This window comes from Ranitomeya variabilis, chromosome 6 (assembly GCF_051348905.1).
Source record: "Ranitomeya variabilis isolate aRanVar5 chromosome 6, aRanVar5.hap1, whole genome shotgun sequence".
Classification (NCBI taxonomy): domain Eukaryota; kingdom Metazoa; phylum Chordata; class Amphibia; order Anura; family Dendrobatidae; genus Ranitomeya; species Ranitomeya variabilis.
In genome coordinates this window covers 335,369,056-335,391,996 of record NC_135237.1, presented here as the reverse complement: position 1 = coordinate 335,391,996, position 22,941 = coordinate 335,369,056, and the positions used below count along the sequence as shown (strand labels likewise).

Sequence of the window (22,941 nt, the reverse complement as noted above, 5' to 3'; positions counted from 1 at the left end):
CCTCAGGTAGGACAGCATAAAGTTTCTGACATTTATTTCAAAAAGTCACTAACCACCTCCCTCAAGTTTGTCATTTTCTGAGCTTATGCTATATGAACATAGGTAAGCATCAGTGCAGTATCTGTAATTATGAATTACACAGAGGTTCCTTATACATGGAGGCACCTTCTGTTACACACCTGGATACACTGCATTGTGAGTATGATACATTAAACAGCTATTACACTCACAATGCAACATCCACAAGCAAAAAAGTATCGGAGACAATTAAGAAAGCCAAAGAAAGATATTCAGATTACCTTCTCTAAATAGTCATCCATGTTATCCTGATTGATAGATGGGTCCGTAACAAATTCAAAAAGTTCTCGAACTGTCATCACAGCTACGCCATACTTCACAAAGAAATCTGCCAGCAAACAGAAAGTTGGGTTACTTTATTTAATACTGGGTACAAGGTTTCTGTTTATATTTAAAGACTGTGGACACCTTTTACTGATATTACTTATTTTGTTCTTAAAATTAATCACCTTTCTAAAGCAAATCTTCATTAAAACTGGCTACCATTCTGCTACTGCAGAGAGTATCGCTGGCTGTGTTTCTGACTCCATGTTGCTGTTGGCACAGCTTCAAAAACAAGGAAGAAAAGACAAAGGGCCTGAAAGAGGAGAGATCATGGGCTGTAGTGAGGGCGGAGAACCAAAAGCAAGGGAAACGGAAAAGATCACGCAAACAAAGCAACAGTAAAGGAAGGCGAGATCGCAGGGCCAAATCTACAGGGAGAGATCCCACACACAGAGAGCATCAGTAAAGAGAGAAGAGAGTTCAGGAAGAATCAGCAGGGGAAAGGAAAAGGTCCCACACACAGACAGCATCAGTAAAGAGGCGAGTACACAGAATCTGCGAGGGAGGAGGAAAGATCCCACACACAGAGAAAAGAGAACTCAGGGCAGAATCTGAAAATGGAGCGGAAAAGATCCCACACAGACAGCATTAATAAAGAGAGAACCCCAGCATAATCTGGAGGTGGTAAGATCAGCAATAGTACAAAGAGGATAACCCAGAGCAAAATCTGTGGGGAAAATCCCACACAGAGGTGTCATTAAAGAGAAAAACTCAGAAAAGGGGCCAAGATCCCACACACACACACAGCATCAGCAAAAAGTAAGAGAAGAGAACCCAGGGCAGAATCTGCAGGGAAGGGGCAAAATAGAGAGCATCAGTAAAGAAAAGAGAACCCAGGGCAGAATCTGTAGGGAAGGGGCAAAATAGAGAGCATCAGTAAAGAAAAGAGAACCCAGGGCAGAATCTGTAGGGAAGGGGCAAAATAGAGAGCATCAGTAAAGAAAAGAGAACCTGGGGCAGAATTTGCAGAGGAATTAGGAAAGATTCCAAACACAGACAGTGTCAGTAAAGAGAGAAGAGAACCCAGAGCAGAATCTGCAGGGTAATGGGGAAAGATCCCAAACACAGCATTAATAAAGAGAGAACCCCAGCATAATCTGGAGGTGGTAAGATCAGCAATAGTACAAAGAGGATAACCCAGAGCAAAATCTGTGGGGAAAATCCCACACAGAGGTGTCATTAAAGAGAAAAACTCAGAAAAGGGGCCAAGATCCCACACACACACACAGCATCAGCAAAAAGTAAGAGAAGAGAACCCAGGGCAGAATCTGCAGGGAAGGGGCAAAATAGAGAGCATCAGTAAAGAAAAGAGAACCCAGGGCAGAATCTGTAGGGAAGGGGCAAAATAGAGAGCATCAGTAAAGAAAAGAGAACCCAGGGCAGAATCTGTAGGGAAGGGGCAAAATAGAGAGCATCAGTAAAGAAAAGAGAACCTGGGGCAGAATTTGCAGAGGAATTAGGAAAGATTCCAAACACAGACAGTGTCAGTAAAGAGAGAAGAGAACCCAGAGCAGAATCTGCAGGGTAATGGGGAAAGATCCCAAACACAGCATTAATAAAGAGAGAACCCCAGCATAATCTGGAGGTGGTAAGATCAGCAATAGTACAAAGAGGATAACCCAGAGCAAAATCTGTGGGGAAAATCCCACACAGAGGTGTCATTAAAGAGAAAAACTCAGAAAAGGGGCCAAGATCCCACACACACACACAGCATCAGCAAAAAGTAAGAGAAGAGAACCCAGGGCAGAATCTGCAGGGAAGGGGCAAAATAGAGAGCATCAGTAAAGAAAAGAGAACCCAGGGCAGAATCTGTAGGGAAGGGGCAAAATAGAGAGCATCAGTAAAGAAAAGAGAACCCAGGGCAGAATCTGTAGGGAAGGGGCAAAATAGAGAGCATCAGTAAAGAAAAGAGAACCCAGGGCAGAATCTGTAGGGAAGGGGCAAAATAGAGAGCATCAGTAAAGAAAAGAGAACCTGGGGCAGAATTTGCAGAGGAATTAGGAAAGATTCCAAACACAGACAGTGTCAGTAAAGAGAGAAGAGAACCCAGAGCAGAATCTGCAGGGTAATGGGGAAAGATCCCAAACACAGCATTAATAAAGAGAGAACCCCAGCATAATCTGGAGGTGGTAAGATCAGCAATAGTACAAAGAGGATAACCCAGAGCAAAATCTGTGGGGAAAATCCCACACAGAGGTGTCATTAAAGAGAAAAACTCAGAAAAGGGGCCAAGATCCCACACACACACACAGCATCAGCAAAAAGTAAGAGAAGAGAACCCAGGGCAGAATCTGCAGGGAAGGGGCAAAATAGAGAGCATCAGTAAAGAAAAGAGAACCCAGGGCAGAATCTGTAGGGAAGGGGCAAAATAGAGAGCATCAGTAAAGAAAAGAGAACCTGGGGCAGAATTTGCAGAGGAATTAGGAAAGATTCCAAACACAGACAGTGTCAGTAAAGAGAGAAGAGAACCCAGAGCAGAATCTGCAGGGTAATGGGGAAAGATCCCAAACACAGCATTGGTAAAAAAGGGGGGAGCACTCAGGACAGAATCTGCAGTTGGAGGGCGAAAATCCCACAATGCAGAATCAGGAGGATGTGAAATTGCACAGAGAGCATCAGGGAGAAAAGAGAAGAAAAAAACCAAAATCGTGTCAGCATGACTACACTGGGGAGAGGAGATTCCCTCATGGGCTGTAGAAGGGGAAAATCACTCCAGGAATGAAAAAGCGCTGCTGTACGAGAGCAAGTGAAGAAGGCAGCATCCTGAATAAACTGTGGGGAGTTTGTCAACAAATTTGGGTACGTAATAAAGCTGCAAGTCAAGAAAAAAGTAGGTGGAGCCTGCACATTTCTAACAGATTTTTAGGGAAAAAAAAGTCAATCTATGCCTGCTCATAAAAGCCACAAATTATATTTTCTAACTTAGAAAGGATCCAAATGTATTAAATGGAATCTGTGAGTAGGTTTTTGCTATGTAATCTGAAAACAGCATGAGGTAGAAGTTAAAACACAGATTCTTCTTTTATCAAGATCCGAGGTTTTATTTGCTTACAATGATTGCTTTAGCACCAGTATCATATCATTGCTGTGACTAGCTGGTCTCTGGTCACACACACCCTCCTGTGATAAGCAGCTCACTTGTCTATAGACATTGTATATACAGAGCCTGGTGTGGGCGGGGTTAGCTTTCTCAGCTTTGCTTCATTCTAAATCTAAAAACTACAATTGTGTGAGAACGGTTGCACCCAGTAATCTAACTGATACATTGTTGGATTCAGCTTCTCTTTACCTACATTAAGCTGCTCTCAGATGATGTAGCAAAAACCTGCTGACAGGTTCCCTTTAAAGGATATCTGACATCAGCCCACAAAGAAATGTTAATTGAAACCCATCAGAAATATCACGTACATTGGGACTTAGTATTACTTTTGATATCAAGATGAATAAGACTGATTTTTTTTTTCTTACATCTTTGGATCATATATATATCAGGACCTCCAGATCAATCTACAAGAAGATTCCACCAACCACCTGTAGACGAAGAATGATATACTGCAAAAAGTATGCAGATTCTTAATGTCCCTCGGGCTTTGTTCCCTGTCCAGCACCACCTCCTCCTTTACTGATACATTCTTTACCCGAAGTAACAGAGCACAGAGGCTGTCCATTAAGCAGGAGGAGGTGGCTCTGGGCGGCGAATAGAGCTGGAGTGACAGAGGCTTCAGATCTTCAGCCTCAACTGCATATCAGTTAAAACACTGATTTCTCAGTAACAGGGGAACGGACTGGCCATGTAAAGATATTGTTGGACTTGTCTTTTAAAGAGCTACATGCATATATAAATAGTTTGGGGTATAAAATCATGCAAATTCCCCACATAGTTAAAACTCACCATTCACATTGGCACAGTCTTTCCGGAGAAATTCCAAAGCATGAGGATGATCGTGTTCCACTGACTGAGACACATCGATTATATATACCTGTCCATTATGGTACCTGAAATTTATTACATTAAGACACCTCAAAAAGTATTCAAAGCTCCATTTGTAACCAGAAGATATATGAAGCAGAAGAGATTATAGCGCAAACAATACCATGACAAGTATGGCTTGTCAAGAAATCTATATTTTTGTTATACACATAGATCCTGCAACTCCATTAAGACAAGAAATAAGATATATTAGATAAGCAATTTGGTAGAGTTCTGGCTGTACACTGGCAATATACTATATTGTTTAAAAAAGAAAGAAATGTTACTAAGTTGTTCCCATGTAGGAATGCCAACCATCCTATTTTGGTCTTGAAAATACCAGCTAACAGTCAGCCTTTGATTTAATGTTTTCAATTTCCCTAATAAAGAGAAATTCAGACCTTTGTGACAGGTCACTGGAACAGTATATGAGGGGAGATACGTTTCCCTGTGCATGTTGGCGTCAGTGGTATGAAACCAGGATATTTTTCCTCCGGCACACTAAGTGTTGGGAGGGTTAAAGAAAGCTGCATACATGGTTTTATGTGAGCACTCACAGTGGGAGGGAGAGTGCTCACCATATCTCTTCCTGCAGAGTTGACACCGGCATGTGTGTTAGCAGGTCACATGGTCTGGGATAAAAAGCCTGTCTGGAGAGTCAGTGGGTGTCTTGGGAGAGGAGATACTCCCACGGAGCTCCAAGGAGGAGCGGAGGACATTGCCAGGTGTCTGCAGGTTGAAACCTGCAGAGAAGAGGACTCCATTATACTTTACTTGTTTTGTTTTCCGTTAAGCCAGGAAGACTCTGCTTCTGTTTTCTAAACCCTGCCTTGGTGTATGGTGACTTCAATAAACCAGCAGAAGTTCCCACTACCAAAGTGTTCCTGTGGCTACATGAGGAAGCAGCTAAGCATGGCAACCACTACATAGAAGATGGGGTCTGAACAATCAGGGGCAATAATTATATTTCCCAATAGGTGCCCTACCTTATAAAGTGGTCACCATTTCTCAGAAGTCTGTACGCGCTAAATTGAGGACCGGCATTTCCTATTTGTGAAGATACGCTAAATAGTTGTGAGATCTTCCATGGGCAAGAAAACATTAGGCTTGCCAAATTAGGGAGGTCCTTTAATTATAACACTACCTCACATAGCTCTCCGTTATTATGGTAGATTCTTCTGCAGTATGTTTTAGGCTTTGTTCACACACAGCATTTTTTTCTGCGGCTAAAACCTACTTTCTTGGCAGTAAAAACACTGTGTGAACATATTCTTTCATGCAGTTTTTTTGCCATAGACTTGATATCTGTAAAAAGCCCGAACAGTCATAACAAAATGTACATGAGGATCCAAGCATACCTCCCAACCACCCAAATATATTCTCAAACTTAGACCGTACAAAGTGTTTTTTTACATCACTATTCAGGTTACAGAGAATCACTGAGCCTTTTACTTACAGGATGTTAAATTCACTAAGATCTGCATGTACAAGTCTGGCATCCTGGTACATGTTCCTCATGTAATGAATAATGTCCAAGTAAATCTCCCGAGCCTTAGAGTCTGACAACTGGACATTCTTCAGCAATGGAGCAGGCCTTGAAAAAGAAGAACGAAAATCAAAGTGAGAATGACAAATACAATAGTGCAAGTTCAGAAGTGGCAGAATAAATCCACAGTGAATCAAACATGCTACTCGTGGATTTCCCTCTATTTATTGCATGGCATGGCTTTTTCACACAAGCGTAAGCATTTCCTATCCGCAGCAAAATGAATTTGGTGTGGAATGGTTTCCCTACATGTTAATGACGTTCTGAAAATACCATCCACGTGTATTGCACTAGAATAAGCACAGCCCAACCACTAGACACAGTGATGGACCCTGGCTATACACTCACCTGTATACAAATATATGCCTAAAATCTAAGCCATACAAAACCTCAACCTTTACATAAAATGGAAATCAGCATTAGTTATATGAAATGCAATAAAACGACAGGTTTCACGGTAATAAGTTTATTTATGCCACCTAAACCATGGGCACCATGAATCAGAGCCTGGCTGCACGACTGCCATTAGGTATATTTATCTCGGAAACACTCCAGCTTTTCAGAGAAAACAGTCTGAATAGCTAAGACTAGAGACTAATCCTGCTCCACGCGCAGGAGCCGCGACAGGAAGCAAAGGAAGAGGACGTCATCGTATGAAGATGGGAGGCGCCAGACCCGGACCTGCAACGCTCATCGGACCCGCCCCGGGAGTATAATCTAACTTGTTTTTCTTATCTTTCAGGTTACATCGGGGGCTTATCTACAGCATTATAATGCGTGCGTATTTTTGTTATCGCATGCAATTTTCTCAGTAATTAAAACGAGTAAAAAGAAAAATGTAAACTGCACACAGGATTGACATGCTCCAGGTTTGAAACTGCTTCAAGTCTGCAAGGAAAAAATAAGCAACATGTGCATGAGATGTCAGAAATCTCATTCACTTTGCTCGCTGGGACATTAAAATGCTGCATTTTTCGCAGGAAAAAAAAAAAAAAGCTGAAAAAATGTGACAATTACACGACGTGTGAACATATTCTAATTCTCTGCCAAGACTGATCATTCACTTTCAATTCAGTAGTATCTGTCACTGATGGGTAAGTCGGTCTTCACCGAACACAGATTTTACCAGTTGAGAACTTTGAGAGTGAAATGTCCATGACAAGAAATGTCTCTGATAAGAAATATTACAAGGTTACTTATTTTCACATGTTCTTCATTTATGAAAAGGATTGAAACCATGGTTACTCTTTCATTAAAGTCAAATATTAATATGAAATATTCTTTAACATACTACACCAAATTTTCAACACTTTGCCCCTGAAAAATGTGTAACTTTGTTAGGAGAAGAATACTTGAATAGTGAGTTTTATTGTTCTAAACCAATAGTATGTATATCGAGATGTCTCCATTCCATTATCTACAGCGCCCACACCTAATCATCTCATGCGTAATGTAATCTAACAGAAGAACATATCTAATAGACAAAACCTTACTCACGTATCATTTTTTCCAATAAATCCCATAACTAGGACATGACTTCTGAGCATAATCGGCTCTGGACAGGGAATCCCTGCAGTGTTCAGTCTAAACATGAAACAAAGGATTCAATGGATATAAAATAACACCATGTTTTTAATATCAGAACTCCATTTTACAATATTTGTAATACAGGCAGTCCCTGGGTTACAAACTAAATATGTTCTGTAGTTTTGTTTGTAGCCCAAACACATGTATGCAAGTTAAAACCGGGCCGGCAAAACGAAAAAAAAAACAACACATACTCACCTGGCTGCTCCAGCATCTCCGCTGCTTGACATCCAGACCTCTTTCCGTCGCCCGCTGCATCACCGTCCTGTTTACCAGGACATCCGGCAGCATCCAGGCCTCAGACGTTACTGTGTGTCATAAGGTTGCAAAGACAACACGACCTTATGACACGCAAAGAGCTTCGGCCAGGACGCAGCCAGGAGTCCTGGTCTATAGTGAAGAGGCTGGAAATCCAGCATGAGACAATGGAAAGAGCCAGTCAACATTGCACCCTTATGATTCGCAGAAACCTACGATGCCTGGATGCGGCCAGAAGACTTGTAGATTGCGAAGGTGGATAGAAGAGGGCTAGACGGCAAACATTAGGGGTTTATTTAACAAACATTTCTTCGTTGCTGCTTGCCCTCCGGTCATCTTCTTTCTGTTGTTGGAATTAAGAGGGCCAGAGAGATGAGGGCTTTTTCAGTTATTTTCACAGTCGTGTTCTCTCCTTTCTGTTGTCGAACACGTTGCATCTCCACCATCTTCACTACAGACCAGGACTTCCAGCCACATGCAGGTGCAGACGATGAGACTTTATGAAGCACAGTGAGGTCCAGCCTGGATACAGCCAGAAGTCCTGGTCTAGTGAAGAGGTGGGCGATGAGGTGTACAATGGTGGAAAGTATCAGTAGGCAGCCAGAGACTACATAAGTTTTTTTCTTTTTCCCAATAGCTGAGGGTCATCCCTAAGTCACATGTTCGTAAGTCAGGGACTGCTTGTATATACCAAAAAGAAAAGAAAATGTCAGATGTATATCTATATGAATTGACCAATGTTCACCAATGGTGGACCAACGGAACAAATCCACACAGCTCATGTAACATTTTACACTGTAAATTAAGTAAAAATCCAATAATTTACCGGATTAAATTCCTCATTTCTTTTTCTGCCCATGTCTTCACCATTTTTCGAGGGTTTCCTTTGCAATAGCCATGTCGAAACCTTAAAAAAAAAAATGTATATAAATACAGGAAGAAGTTGGGAAGAGGACATTGTTAAGTAACAAATGCATATACGAAACAAAAAATAAATACATTAAATATGATGCCTAAACCTCTACAGTGCGAAATCTGCCCAGGCTTTATAACTAGTTTAATTGGCATATGATTAGTTAGTATATATAACATTTAAAAAGTAACAGTATCATGGGTAACCCCGCAGATTTAAAGGGGTCCTCCCATCCAAACTGATAAGTCTTCAGTCACTCTGTGACAGCAAATAACAAAAGCTTGACAGTCACATCCAAACATAAACAGGTCTGAACAGGTGCTTACCTAGAGAGTCGCCAACTCGTATACAGTCAAACAAAAAGCTGCACACTTACACATATCCTGGGCCAATGGGCGTGGCCACGCTCCATACACTTGCAGGCAGTAGGCGTGGCCACGCTCCATACACTTGCAGGCAGTAGGCGTGGCCACGCTCCATACACTTGCAGGCAGTAGGCGTGGCCACGCTCCATACACTTGCAGGCAGTAGGCGTGGCCACGCTCCATACACTTGCAGGCAGTAGGCGTGGCCACGCTCCAGACACTTGCAGGCAGTAGGCGTGGCCACGCTCCATACACTTGCAGGCAGTAGGCGGGGCCACGCTCCATACACTTGCAGGCAGTAGGCGTGGCCACGCTCCATACACTTGCAGGCAGTAGGCCACGCCACGCTCCATACACTTGCAGGCAGTAGGCCACGCCACGCTCCATACACTTGCAGGCAGTAGGCGTGGCCGACTACAGGGTGCAGCCTCGCTACATACAAGTGTGAAAACAAAACGTCACATTGTGACATCCAAATTAATTTTTCAGTGCAACATACAAGTGACAGATATTAATTAATCATGGGCGTCTGCTCAAACATGTCCACTTCATCCAGACAGGTAAGAGAATCATCGCTCTTGATGAACCGGGGCTGTATTTGCCATTTGATACTCACAGGACCCACATTGTACATGTGGATTTGGCTTTGGCTTATTTTAATTTTATTGTTCTAAAGCAGTCATAAAATTATGATAAAAGTGACAATTTGTATATATTTGTTAATAATGATCTTACCTAAATTCTCCACTAACGTATTTATCACGATCCTTAAACATTAGAATTGAGGTTTTATAAATTTTAATGGCCCGGCTTTCTCCATCTGAGGTGCTAGCATGGTAGACATTTGCCTAAAATGATAGAAAAGCAAAACAATGGTATACTGTAGATAATAGAAAACAAGGGTTGAAACCAAGAAACCTAATTAAAAGTCTTATATTTTTAAACAGATACAATTGCAAAGTTCTTGTAAAAACAAGTTTAGCTTTATTAAAAACTAGATGGTGGCCCGATTCTAACGCATCGGGTATTCTAGAATATGTATGTATGTATATAGCAGCCACATAGTATATAGCACAGGCCACGAAGTATATAGGAGCCATGCAGTATATAGCAGACAAATACTACGTGGCCTGTGCTATGTACTATGTGGCTGCTATATACATGCATACATACATACATATTGTAGAATACCCGATGTTGTTAATACAGCCCACGCAGTATATAACAGTGGCCATGCGGCCATGCAGTATATAACACAGCCCAAACAGTATATAACACAGCCCACGCAGTATATAGCAGCTGCGCAGTATATAACACAGGCGACATAGTATATAACACAGGCCACGCAGTATATAACACAGGGCATGTAGTATATACCACAGCCCACGCAGTATATAACACAGCCCACACAGTATATAACATTGCCCACATAGTATATAGCACAGCCCACGCAGTATATAACATTGCCCACATAGTATATAGCACAGCCCACGCAGTATACAGGTCCTTCTCAAAAAATTAGCATATAGTGTTAAATTTCATTATTTACCATAATGTAATGATTACAATTAAACTTTCATATATTATAGATTCATTATCCACCAACTGAAATTTGTCAGGTCTTTTATTGTTTTAATACTGATGATTTTGGCCTACAACTCCTGATAACCCAAAAAACCTGTCTCAATAAATTAGCATATCAAGAAAAGGTTCTCTAAACGACCTATTACCCTAATCTTCTGAATCAACTAATTAACTCTAAACACATGCAAAAGATACCTGAGGCTTTTAAAAACTCCCTGCCTGGTTCATTACTCAAAACCCCCATCATGGGTAAGACTAGCGACCTGACAGATGTCAAGAAGGCCATCATTGACACCCTCAAGCAAGAGGGTAAGACCCAGAAAGAAATTTCTCAACAAATAGGCTGTTCTCAGAGTGCTGTATCAAGGCACCTCAATGGTAAGTCTGTTGGAAGGAAACAATGTGGCAGAAAACGCTGTACAACGAGAAGAGGTGACCGGACCCTGAGGAAGATTGTGGAGAAGGACCGATTCCAGACCTTGGGGAACCTGAGGAAGCAGTGGACTGAGTCTGGTGTGGAAACATCCAGAGCCACCGTGCACAGGCGTGTGCAGGAAATGGGCTACAGGTGCCGCATTCCCCAGGTAAAGCCACTTTTGAACCATAAACAGCGGCAGAAGCGCCTGACCTGGGCTACAGAGAAGCAGCACTGGACTGTTGCTAAGTGGTCCGAAGTACTTTTTTCTGATGAAAGCAAATTTTGCATGTCATTCGGAAATCAAGGTGCCAGAGTCTGGAGGAAGACTGGGGAGAAGGAAATGCCAAAATGCCTGAAGTCCAGTGTCAAGTACCCAGTCAGTGATGGTGTGGGGTGCCCTGTCAGCTGCTGGTGTTGGTCCACTGTGTTTCATCAAGGGCAGGGTCAATGCAGCTAGCTATCAGGAGATTTTGGAGCACTTCATGCTTCCTGGCACCTGCTCACAGTGCCAAAACCACTGGTAAATGGTTTACTGACCATGGTATTACTGTGCTCAATTGGCCAGCCAACTCTCCTGACCTGAACCCCATAGAGAATCTGTGAGATATTGTGAAGAGAAAGTTGAGAGACGCAAGACCCAACACTCTGGATGAGCTTAAGGCCGCTATTGAAGCATCCTGGGCCTCCATAACATCTCAGCAGTGTCACAGGCTGATTGCCTCCATGCCACGCCGCATTGAAGCAGTCATTTCTGCCAAAGGATTCCCGACCAAGTATTGAGTGCATAACTGAACATTATTATTTGATGGTTTTTTTGTTTGTTATTAAAAAACACTTTTATTTGATTGGACGGTTGAAATATGCTAATTTATTGAGACAGGTTTTTTGGGTTATCAGGAGTTGTAGGCCAAAATCATCAGTATTAAAACAATAAAAGACCTGACAAATTTCAGTTGGTGGATAATGAATCTATAATATATGAAAGTTTAATTGTAATCATTACATTATGGTAAATAATGAAATTTAACACTATATGCTAATTTTTTGAGAAGGACCTGTATAGCAGCCATGTAGTATATAACGCAGCCCACGCAGTATATAACAGGGCCCTCATAGTATTTAGCAGTGTGGGCACCATATCCCTGTTAAAAAAAAATAATTAAAATAAAAAATAGTTATATACTCACCCGCAGGGATCCAGCGAAGCTCTGGCGATGCGCGCGCGGCTGCCGCCATCTTCCGTTCCCAGAGAAGCCCACCTCAAAGCGGGGGTTCTGCCAGCTGACGTACTATTCCGTCAGCTGGCAGAAAGGGGTTAAATAGCGGGAAATCCGCAAAATTTATGAACATGCTGCGTATTTTTCCTCAATGCGTTTTTATCGCGGAAAAATATGCAGCATGTGCACAAAAATTGCGGAATGCATTCAAAATGATGGGATGCTTAATGTATGCTTTTTAAGGATACGTTCACATTTGCGTTGTGCGCCGCAGCGTCGGCGACGCAACGCACAACGCAAACAAAAACGCAGCAAAACGCATGCACAACGCTGCGTTTTGCGCCGCATGCGTCCTTTTTTTGATTGATTTTGGACGCAGCAAATATGCAACTTGCTGCGTCCTCTGCGCCCAGACGCGTGCGCCGCAGTGACGCATGCGGCGCAAAACGCAAGTGCGACGCATGTCCATGTGCCCCCATGTTAAATATAGGGGCGCATGACGCATGCGGCGACGCTGCGGCGCCCGACGCTGCGGCGCAGACCGCAAATGTGAACGTAGACTAAAGCGTTTCTGCTGTGGAAAACTGCCGAAAAAACGCGCAAAATACGTGCAAAATCCGGAACATGTGCACATAGCCTGGCAGTGCAGCAGGCAGTGGGCATTGTGGCCTGCTCGTACAACAAGAGTTATTTTGTGAGGTTTATCGTCACTTACATAATTTGCCCAAGTCCATGATATCACCTAACTCATATTTCCACTTATTCTTGGATTTAAAGAACTATTTTCTCAGCCAGTCCTCCAGCAGTGCTGCATATTTTGGTAAGATTATCTATGGAGTGTTCCCAACATGAATTAAATAGCTGAATATATTAAGAACTTTTGTGCAAATCCAAATCCATGTTGGAGCTCTCTGATTGAGCATGTCTCATCTCCCTAAGAGATTTAATATATTTTCTTTACTCGCTCCTTGAACCCAGAAAGTTTATTCAAGTGAACATAACTAGATATTATCCTAGACTTTTGTACAACATAAAATATCCCTCTATATGCCATAATTTTTTCATTTATGTCCAAAAACCGAGCTTTATATAATCAAACTATTTTTTACAGTAATCAAAAGATAAAGGAAAATGTGGATCTGGTAGCAGATTCAGGTCCGCCTCCTACACACACCAAGCTTAAACTGAGGTACTTGGTGCCGGTCGGTGGGTGTATACTGCGGAGGAGGAGGTATTTTCCTTTTTTGCCTAGTGTCAGCTTCCTAGCGACAGCAGCACACACCATGGTTACCTGTGTCCCCCAATGAAGCAATAAATATTTTTTTCATGCAACTCAATACTCCCCAATACTGGCTCTGAGGGGCCAAATTATACAGCTCCTAATTCAGTAACGCAAGTCCTTCCTTTCTCTTAGGATTAAGTACAATTCTTTTTTCACCTTAAAGGGGTATTCCGGTGAGATAAACGATTCTTATGGCAATGCCTTCATAAACTACAAAGATGGCATGAATGCTGCTGTTTCTAACCATCACAGCACTTGCAATTCAATGTGATGCTGGAGCTGCTCCTCACTGCTCCCCCTCCCTTCTAGGACGTTACGTCTCAGATCAGGGGTCGTGGCCTGCTCCTTGCTTCTAGTAGCAGCCAGCCCCCCTGAAAACATCACCCCCTTCCCTGCAGTCCGAGATCTGGGGGGCACGGCCTGCTCCTGCCAAGCAGCAGGCAATCTATTTATGCCCCTTTTGCCCTCCCCTCTCAACTTCCAGAACTATGCCTGTACACCTTCTTTATGACTGTCCACATTATGGACATGTGCTAAAGAAGCTGCAAATACATTCTGCAATCCACTAGTGTACAAGCCATGTCCAATCAGGTGACATGGATTGCACAACAGTGGATTGCAGAATGTATTTGCAGTTTCTTTATGACATGTGCAGGAGCGTGGACAGTCATAAAGAGGGCGTACAGGCACAATTCTGGTAGTTGAAGGTTGATGAGGAGGGCAAGCAGAGCATAAATAGACGCCTGATCTGTGAGAAAGTTTCTCTCTCCGAAATACCCCTTTAAACATCCCACCATCCTTCCAAATAAAACTCCTAACAATAGAATCAGGACTAATGAAAATATAATCACTAAGAAAAGTTGGTGAACTGTGCAGGATGTATGACATTTGAGGATGCCATACCATCTATATATATGTAATTGCCTAAGGGGTACTTCCGTCTGTTTCTAACTTCTGTCTGCCTGTAACGGAAATCCTGGTTCGCTGATTGGTCGCGGCCGGTCGGCAGTGACTGACCAATCAGCGAGATTGGGGCGGGATTTAAACACTACTTCACTTTTTACTATTGATGCTGCCTATGCAGCATCAATAGTAAAAACATAGAATGTTAAAAATAATTTAAAAAAATCATCATTATATTCTCACCTTCCCAAGTCCACAGCAGCCTTTTGCGCTCCGGTCCCAAGAATGCATTGCGGCAATGACCCGAGATCACGTGACGGTCTCACGAAACCGCTACATGATCACGGGTTATTGCCACAAGGCATTACTGGGAACGGAGCATCGCGACGAGCATTGGTAAAGGCCTCGGCTGGATCCGGGGGCCGATGGAAGGTGAATATATAACTATTTTTTATTTTAATTGTTTTTTTAACAGGGATATGGTGCCCACATTGCTGTATGCTGCGTGGGCTGTGTTGTATGCGGCGTGGGCTGTGTTGTATGCTGCGTGGGCTGTGTTGTATGCTGCGTGGGCTGTGTTGTATGCTGCGTGGGCTGTGTTGTATGCTGCGTGGGCTGTGTTGTATGCTGCGTGGGCTGTGTTGTATGCTGCGTGGGCTGTGTTGTATGCTGCGTGGGCTGTGTTGTATGCTGCGTGGGCTGTGTTGTATGCTGCGTGGGCTGTGTTGTATGCTGCGTGGGCTGTGTTGTATGCTGCGTGGGCTGTGTTGTATGCTGCGTGGGCTGTGTTGTATACTGCGTGGGCTGTGTTGTATACTGCGTGGGCTGTGTTATATACTACGTGGCTGTGCTATATACTGCGTGGGCTGTGTTATATACTACGTGGCTGTGCAATATACTACGTGGTTATGCTATATACGTGGGCTGTGTTATATACTGCGTGGGCTGTTATATACTACATGGCTGTGCATTCTAGAATACCCGATGCGTTAGAATCGGGCCACCATCTAGTTTTTACTAAAATTATCTTAGCAGACAATGAAAGGCTGGATTCACACATCGGGAGTACGGATCGTGATGACAGACTGGCCCCAACTTGACAGCCCCATGTTTGCCTATGTGGCTGTAGAGAAAGGGTCTGGAGATTCCTCGTAAGTTAAGTCTGTGAATAAGAGACGGTGACAACAGATGTGTGAATGCAGCCGAAAGGGTACAATCTTGGCTCCTTCCTCAATGGTCTCCAGTGAAAACAGTTGTCCTCTATTCCAAGGATAGGGGATAACTTACATGCTAGCGCACTACCCTGTGAGATGGATGCAGACATACATACGCACTTACTTCTTTGCCTGTGCTGATACAGCCATTGATTTCAGATATTACTCCTCTTGTAAGCATCTTAAAAAGAATCATCCTTGTCCGAGGATCCAGAACCTGAGAAATAAAGCCCATTGCTTTCAGTTTACTGGTGGATTTCATATAAATTTAAAGTGGTTTTCTGGGACTAAAATATAGATGAACTATCCTTAAATATAATCAATGTCAAACTAGTGAGGGTCTGAGACATACCCCCACCCCAAATCAGCTTTGAGCAGATCTCACAGGCACTGGGTGTCAACGGTGAACGGAGATGAACACCACATCTCCATGCACTGAGTAGTCACTCTTCTCACAGATGCTGATCTGCAGTACAAGAGAACATCCACTGCACAATGCACAGACATGTCATGGATCAGGTTTATTCTTGGACGTCAATATTTGTGTATAAATTTAGAGGGCTACACAAAAACCACTATGCAATGTCAATATGTCAACTGCAATCAGAGCAACAACCGATGCCTGAAAAGAAGCACCGCATACATGAGACGCCTGCACCTGCTCAGGGGCCCCTCAGCATTCAAGAAACACGTCAGCACACACTGGCATCTTTTTAAACATTTGGTATTCATTTATAAACATACCTGTTCAACAGTAGCCCTATCAGACTTGTCTTTAACCCGGTACCTAGTGTTGGAAAAGTAAAGATTATATGAATAGATTGTATCATCTTACACTTTGCACTGAGCCAACACATGGGCGAGTTTTCCTTTTTTTTTTTATGAGATAAATTTTTATTAGGCAAATAAAATAGTACAAACAATTTTCATTACAATTTGCATACAACTCCAATAACATTTTTTCTTTTTAAATTTCCCCCCTAACAACGCAACCCCATCCCCTCCCCCCCCTTAGAGACCCTCCAAGAGCCAACCATTCTTCATCATCCTGTAGTTTGTAGATCGTTCTTCCTAAAAAGACCCCCCCCAAAATATACTTGAATTTGGACCCTCCCCCTTAACTCAAATCGAGCCATGGTTGCCACAATTTATAGAAAAGGTTTAGTTTCTTCCTTTTAGTGTATATACTTTTCTCCAAAGAAATGACATGGTCCACCTGTGCCAAAAAATCTCCCCTCGTCGTAGGCTCCTCCCTAATCCAAAACTTGGCGATCAGTTTTCTGGCAATAAACAATAACCTGGCGATAGCAGTTTTGAGTACATTGTCAACAAATATCTCCTCCACATACCCTAAAATACACACCAGGGGAAGTCTGGGAACAGTACAATTGTATACCACCTCTATTCTATTTAACACTATTATCCAAAAAGAGGACAGTCTAGGGCAAAGCCACATCATATGGAGAATACCTGCCTCAGGTTGTGAGCATCTAGGACACTGCGAATCAGGTCTCAACCCAGCCTTGAATAAGAATTCAGGCGTTCTATAGGCCCTATGAATTACAAATAGTTGCGATAACCTTCCTGGCTCACTCATAGAAATCTTTGGGACATACTCTAAAATTGATTCCCATTTATCTTGCTCAATTTCCCCCAATTCCGCCTCCCATTTACCTCTAGCCTTAATAGGGTACTTTTCAAGAAAAGAAAAAAGGAGAAACCCATATACACCTGAAATCGCCCCCTTCGTGCCACCATTTTTAAGGATAAAATCCAGCATAAGATCTACTTGTATCACTATGGGGCTCCTTCTATTTTGTGTTAAATATGCATGAGAAATCTATAATATAACGCTGGGAGCGTCACTCTGTCCGAAGCCTTTATAGACTGCGCAAGCGCCGGCGCAGTCTGGACCCCACAGAGCGACGCTCCCAGGAGATCGCGGTATGCGTAAGCGCTGAACGCACACCGCGATCTCCAATAGAGAAGCAGGGACGAGCCAGGAGGCGGAGGGTGAGTATACTTACCTGTCCCGTTCCACCGACGCCATTCCGGGCCATGAATATCCCCCTGCTCCCGGAATCGGCGCCTGCGCAGTCCGCGCTTTCCGGCACCATTTTCTTGAAGACACATTGCAGTGTGTCTTCAAGAAAATGGCGCCGGAAAGCGCGGACTGCGCAGGCGCCTTTTCCGGCACCAGGAGGACACAGAAAATCTGTCCTCCTGGTGCCGGAAAAGGCGCCTGCGCAGTCCGCGCTTTACGGCGCCATTTTCTTGAAGACACACTGCAATGTGTCTTCAAGAAAATGGCGCCGGAAAGCGCGGACTGCGCAGGCGCCGATTCCGGGAGCAGGGGGATATTCATGGCCCGGAATGGCGTCGGTGGAACGGGACAGGTAAGTATACTCACCCTCCGCAAGTAACAAATTGCTGTGCCATGAGGCTGTGGCACTTCATGCCACAGCTATTTGTTACTTACGCCACTTACGTCCACAGCCACCGCACCCACCACAGCCGCCGCACCGAGCACAGCCGCCACACCCAGCACAGCCACGCACAGCCGCCCACAGCCACGCACAGCCGCCCACAGCCACCGCACCCAGCACAGCCGCCCACAGCCGCCGCACTCAGCACAGCCGTCCACAGCCGCCGCACCCAGCACAGCCACGCACAGCCGCCCACAGCCACGCACAGCCGCCCACAGCCGCCGCACCCAGTACAGCCACGCACAGCCACCCACAGCCGCCGCACCCAGCACAGCCACGCACAGCCGCCTACAGCCACACACAGCCGCCTACAGCCACACACAGCCGCCGCACCCAGCACAGCCGCCCACAGCCACGCACAGCCGCCTACAGCCACGCACAGCCGCTGCACCCAGCACAGCCACCGCACCCAGCACAGCCGTCCACAGCTGCCGCACCCAGCACAGCCACGCACAGCCGCCGCACCCACCACAGCCACCGCACCCAGCACAGCGACGCACAGCCGCCGCACCCAGCACAGCCGCCGCACCTAGCACAGCCACCGGACCCAGCACAGCCGTCCACAGCCGCCGCACCCAGCACAGCCACACACAGCCGCCTACAGCCACGCACAGCCGCCGCAGCCAGCACAGCCGCCCACAGCCACGCACAGCCGCCTACAGCCACGCACAGCCGCTGCACCCAGCACAGCCACCGCACCCAGCACAGCCGTCCACAGCCGCCGCACCCACCACAGCCACCGTACCCAGCACAGCGACGCACAGCCGCCGCACCCAGCACAGCCGCCCACAGCCACCCACAGCCACGCACAGCCGCCGCACCTAGCACAGCCACCGGACCCAGCACAGCCGTCCACAGCCGCCGCACCCAGCACAGCCACCCACAGCCGCCGCACCCACCACAGCCGCCCGCACCCAGCACAGCCGCCCGCACCCAGCACAGCCGCCCGCACCCAGCACAGCCGCCCGCACCCAGCACAGCCGCCCGCACCCAGCACAGCCGCCCGCACCCAGCACAGCCGCCCGCACCCAGCACAGCCGCCCGCACCCAGCACAGCCGCCCGCACCCAGCACAGCCGCCCGCACCCAGCACAGCCGCCCGCACCCAGCACAGCCGCCCGCACCCAGCACAGCCGCCCGCACCCAGCACAGCCGCCCGCACCCAGCACAGCCGCCCGCACCCAGCACAGCCGCCCGCACCCAGCACAGCCGCCCGCACCCAGCACAGCCGCCCGCACCCAGCACAGCCGCCCGCACCCAGCACAGCCGCCCGCACCCAGCACAGCCGCCCGCACCCAGCACAGCCGCCCGCACCCAGCACAGCCGCCCGCACCCAGCACAGCCGCCCGCACCCAGCACAGCCGCCCGCACCCAGCACAGCCGCCCGCACCCAGCACAGCCGCCCGCACCCAGCACAGCCGCCCGCACCCAGCACAGCCGCCCGCACCCAGCACAGCCGCCCGCACCCAGCACAGCCGCCCGCACCCAGCACAGCCGCCCGCACCCAGCACAGCCGCCCGCACCCAGCACAGCCGCCCGCACCCAGCACAGCCGCCCGCACCCAGCACAGCCGCCCGCACCCAGCACAGCCGCCCGCACCCAGCACAGCCGCCCGCACCCAGCACAGCCGCCCGCACCCAGCACAGCCGCCCGCACCCAGCACAGCCGCCCGCACCCAGCACAGCCGCCCGCACCCAGCACAGCCGCCCGCACCCAGCACAGCCGCCCGCACCCAGCACAGCCGCCCGCACCCAGCACAGCCGCCCGCACCCAGCACAGCCGCCCGCACCCAGCACAGCCGCCCGCACCCAGCACAGCCGCCCGCACCCAGCACAGCCGCCCGCACCCAGCACAGCCGCCCGCACCCAGCACAGCCGCCCGCACCCAGCACAGCCGCCCGCACCCAGCACAGCCGCCCGCACCCAGCACAGCCGCCCGCACCCAGCACAGCCGCCCGCACCCAGCACAGCCGCCCGCACCCAGCACAGCCGCCCGCACCCAGCACAGCCGCCCGCACCCAGCACAGCCGCCCGCACCCAGCACAGCCGCCCGCACTCAGCACAGCCGCCCGCACTCAGCACAGCCGCCCGCACTCAGCACAGCCGCCCGCACTCAGCACAGCCGCCCGCACTCAGCACAGCCGCCCGCACTCAGCACAGCCGCCCGCACTCAGCACAGCCGCCCGCACTCAGCACAGCCGCCCGCACTCAGCACAGCCGCCCGCACTCAGCACAGCCGCCCGCACTCAGCACAGCCGCCCGCACTCAGCACAGCCGCCCGCACTCAGCACAGCCGCCCGCACTCAGCACAGCCGCCCGCACTCAGCACAGCCGCCCGCACTCAGCACAGCCGCCCGCACTCAGCACAGCCGCCCGCACTCAGCACAGCCGCCCGCACTACGCACAGCCGCCCGCACTACGCACAGCCGCCCGCACTACGCACAGCCGCCCGCACTACGCACAGCCGCCCGCACTACGCACAGCCGCCCGCACTACGCACAGCCGCCCGCACTACGCACAGCCGCCCGCACTACGCACAGCCGCCCGCACTACGCACAGCCGCCCGCACTACGCACAGCCGCCCGCACTACGCACAGCCGCCCGCACTACGCACAGCCGCCCGCACTACGCACAGCCGCCCGCACTACGCACAGCCGCCCGCAATGATGGGGGCGCAGGATGGAGCAGCACGTGATAGGATGGGGGCGCAGGATGGGAGCACATGACAGGATGGGGATGCAGGATGGAGCAGCACATGACACGGTGGAGCAGCACATGACAGGATGGGGATGCAGGATGGAGCAGCACATGACACGGTGGAGCAGCACATGACAGGATGGGGGCGCAGGATGGAGCAGCACATGACACGGTGGAGCAGCACATGACAGGATGGGGATGCAGGATGGAGCAGCACATGACACGGTGGAGCAGCACATGACAGGATGGGGGCGCAGGATGGAGCAGCACATGACAGGATGGGAGAGCAAGATGGGAGCAGCACATACCAGGATGGAGACCATATACCAATATAAATGCTCGCCACCCGGGCGTAGAACGGGTTCAATAGCTAGTACAACTATAATGGTATATCTCAGACCGCGGCAATTGAAATTCCTCCCGCAGTGCCTCAAAAGACCTAAGCTTGCCCTGAGACTGCAACTGAACAATCCTATTTATACCAGCCTCCCGCCAAGCTCGGAACCCCTTCAGACACCCAAATTCTGGTAGACACAAATTTCCCCAAATCGGTGAGTATCTAGTGATGTTCCCCACTCCCCTAATAGTCTTAACTGTTCCCCAGACCTTATGGATTAATCTAATAGTACAGTACTTAGCCCCCAATTTCTGAAAGCGACCCCCCTCCAAACTCTCGCTCAGAACCTCCCCCTTGAATAAAGATCTCAAGCCGTTGGGCACAGAGACCCCTCCCGTATCGTCTCCCCACCCCCTAAAATGTTGGCACTGTGCTGCCAGGAAATACAGCCATGGATTGGGAAGAGCCAAGCCACCCTCCACCTTAGACCTTTGTAGTGTCTCTTGTCTAAACCTTGGACATCTACCTCCCCAAATTAACTCGCCAAACAAGGACCGAATCTTACGAAATCTACACTGCGGGATCCACATGGGAGAGTTGTGTAACACATAAGAAAGCTGTGGCATTACTATCATCTTTATGAGATTTACTCTACCCACTACTGACAGATGCAATTTTTTCCATGCCGAAATTTTAGAGCTAATTTTCTGTAGAAGTGGGTTCAAATTTAGTTCCTCATAACTAGCTAAAGGAAGAGCAATCTGGATCCCCAAGGATTTAAATTTATGAACCACCCTTAAACTGGAAAGCAAAGTTCCCCCTTCTTCCCCCTCCTTATCCCCATCAATCCGCATCATACAAGATTTGTCCCAATTAATCCTGAGACCCGAATACCCTCCAAATTCCTCAATAATAGCCATTGCCTTAAAAAGAGTTTCCTCCGAGTCCTCCAGGAACAACAGGACGTCATCAGCATACAGGGCAACTTTATCTTCTTTCATACCGTACACAAACCCTCTCACCTCCTGTGTACCTCTTATTTTAGCAGCCAGCGGCTCCACAGCAAGAGCGAAAAGCAGCGGGGACAATGGACACCCCTGCCTAGTACCCCTAAACAGGGAAAAACTCTCCGATAGATTATTGTTAACTCTAATTTTGGCCACTGGATCAGAGTACAACAACTTTACCCAGGACACAAACTTAGGACCAAATCCCAACCGTTCCAGCACCGACCACAGATAATCCCACTCTACACAGTCAAATGCCTTGTGGGCATCCAAAGACACCACAGCTCTCCTACCAGAATTATCAGAAGGAATCTGCATATTTAAGAATAATCTTCTCAAATTAAGTGCCGTTGATTTGTTAGGCATAAATCCTGCCTGGTCCGGGTGGATCAATTTATCGATCACCTGAGTCAACCTATTAGCCAGAGCCTTAGCCAGGATCTTAACATCAGCAGTCAATAGTGAGATAGGACGGTAAGACTCTGGTAACAACGGGTCTCTGTCAGCCTTAGGGATAACCACCACAATAGCTTCCCTCATAGGCAACACCCCTCTCCCCAGCGAGTCATTAAACACCTTTTCCAGTTTAGGCATCAGGTCTTCCTGAAGAATTTTATAAACCTCAGTCAGAATTCCGTCAGATCCTGGGGCCTTACCCCCCGCCATACCCAAAAGAGCTGCCCTCAATTCTTCCTCCACCAGCGGTTTATCCATCCATTCACAATCTTCCCTGCTTAGTCTTGGCAAGGCGACCCCA

General features: G+C 47.5%; 1 protein-coding gene across 2 annotated transcripts in view; it reads right to left on the bottom strand.

Annotated features, from left to right (window-relative positions):
• Positions 1–22,941, bottom strand: part of RIOK1 (RIO kinase 1) — a 77,755-nt gene that overhangs the window by 31,712 nt on the left and 23,102 nt on the right. For both annotated transcript variants that reach the window (XM_077269824.1, XM_077269823.1), the window contains exons 5-12: positions 16,404–16,446; positions 15,784–15,876; positions 9,777–9,889; positions 8,590–8,670; positions 7,416–7,502; positions 5,829–5,966; positions 4,295–4,398; positions 300–406 (exon numbers count right to left, since the gene is read on the bottom strand). In XM_077269824.1, the coding sequence (XP_077125939.1) occupies positions 300–406; positions 4,295–4,398; positions 5,829–5,966; positions 7,416–7,502; positions 8,590–8,670; positions 9,777–9,889; positions 15,784–15,876; positions 16,404–16,446 (766 nt within the window). The remainder of the gene's footprint in view (positions 1–299; positions 407–4,294; positions 4,399–5,828; positions 5,967–7,415; positions 7,503–8,589; positions 8,671–9,776; positions 9,890–15,783; positions 15,877–16,403; positions 16,447–22,941) is intronic.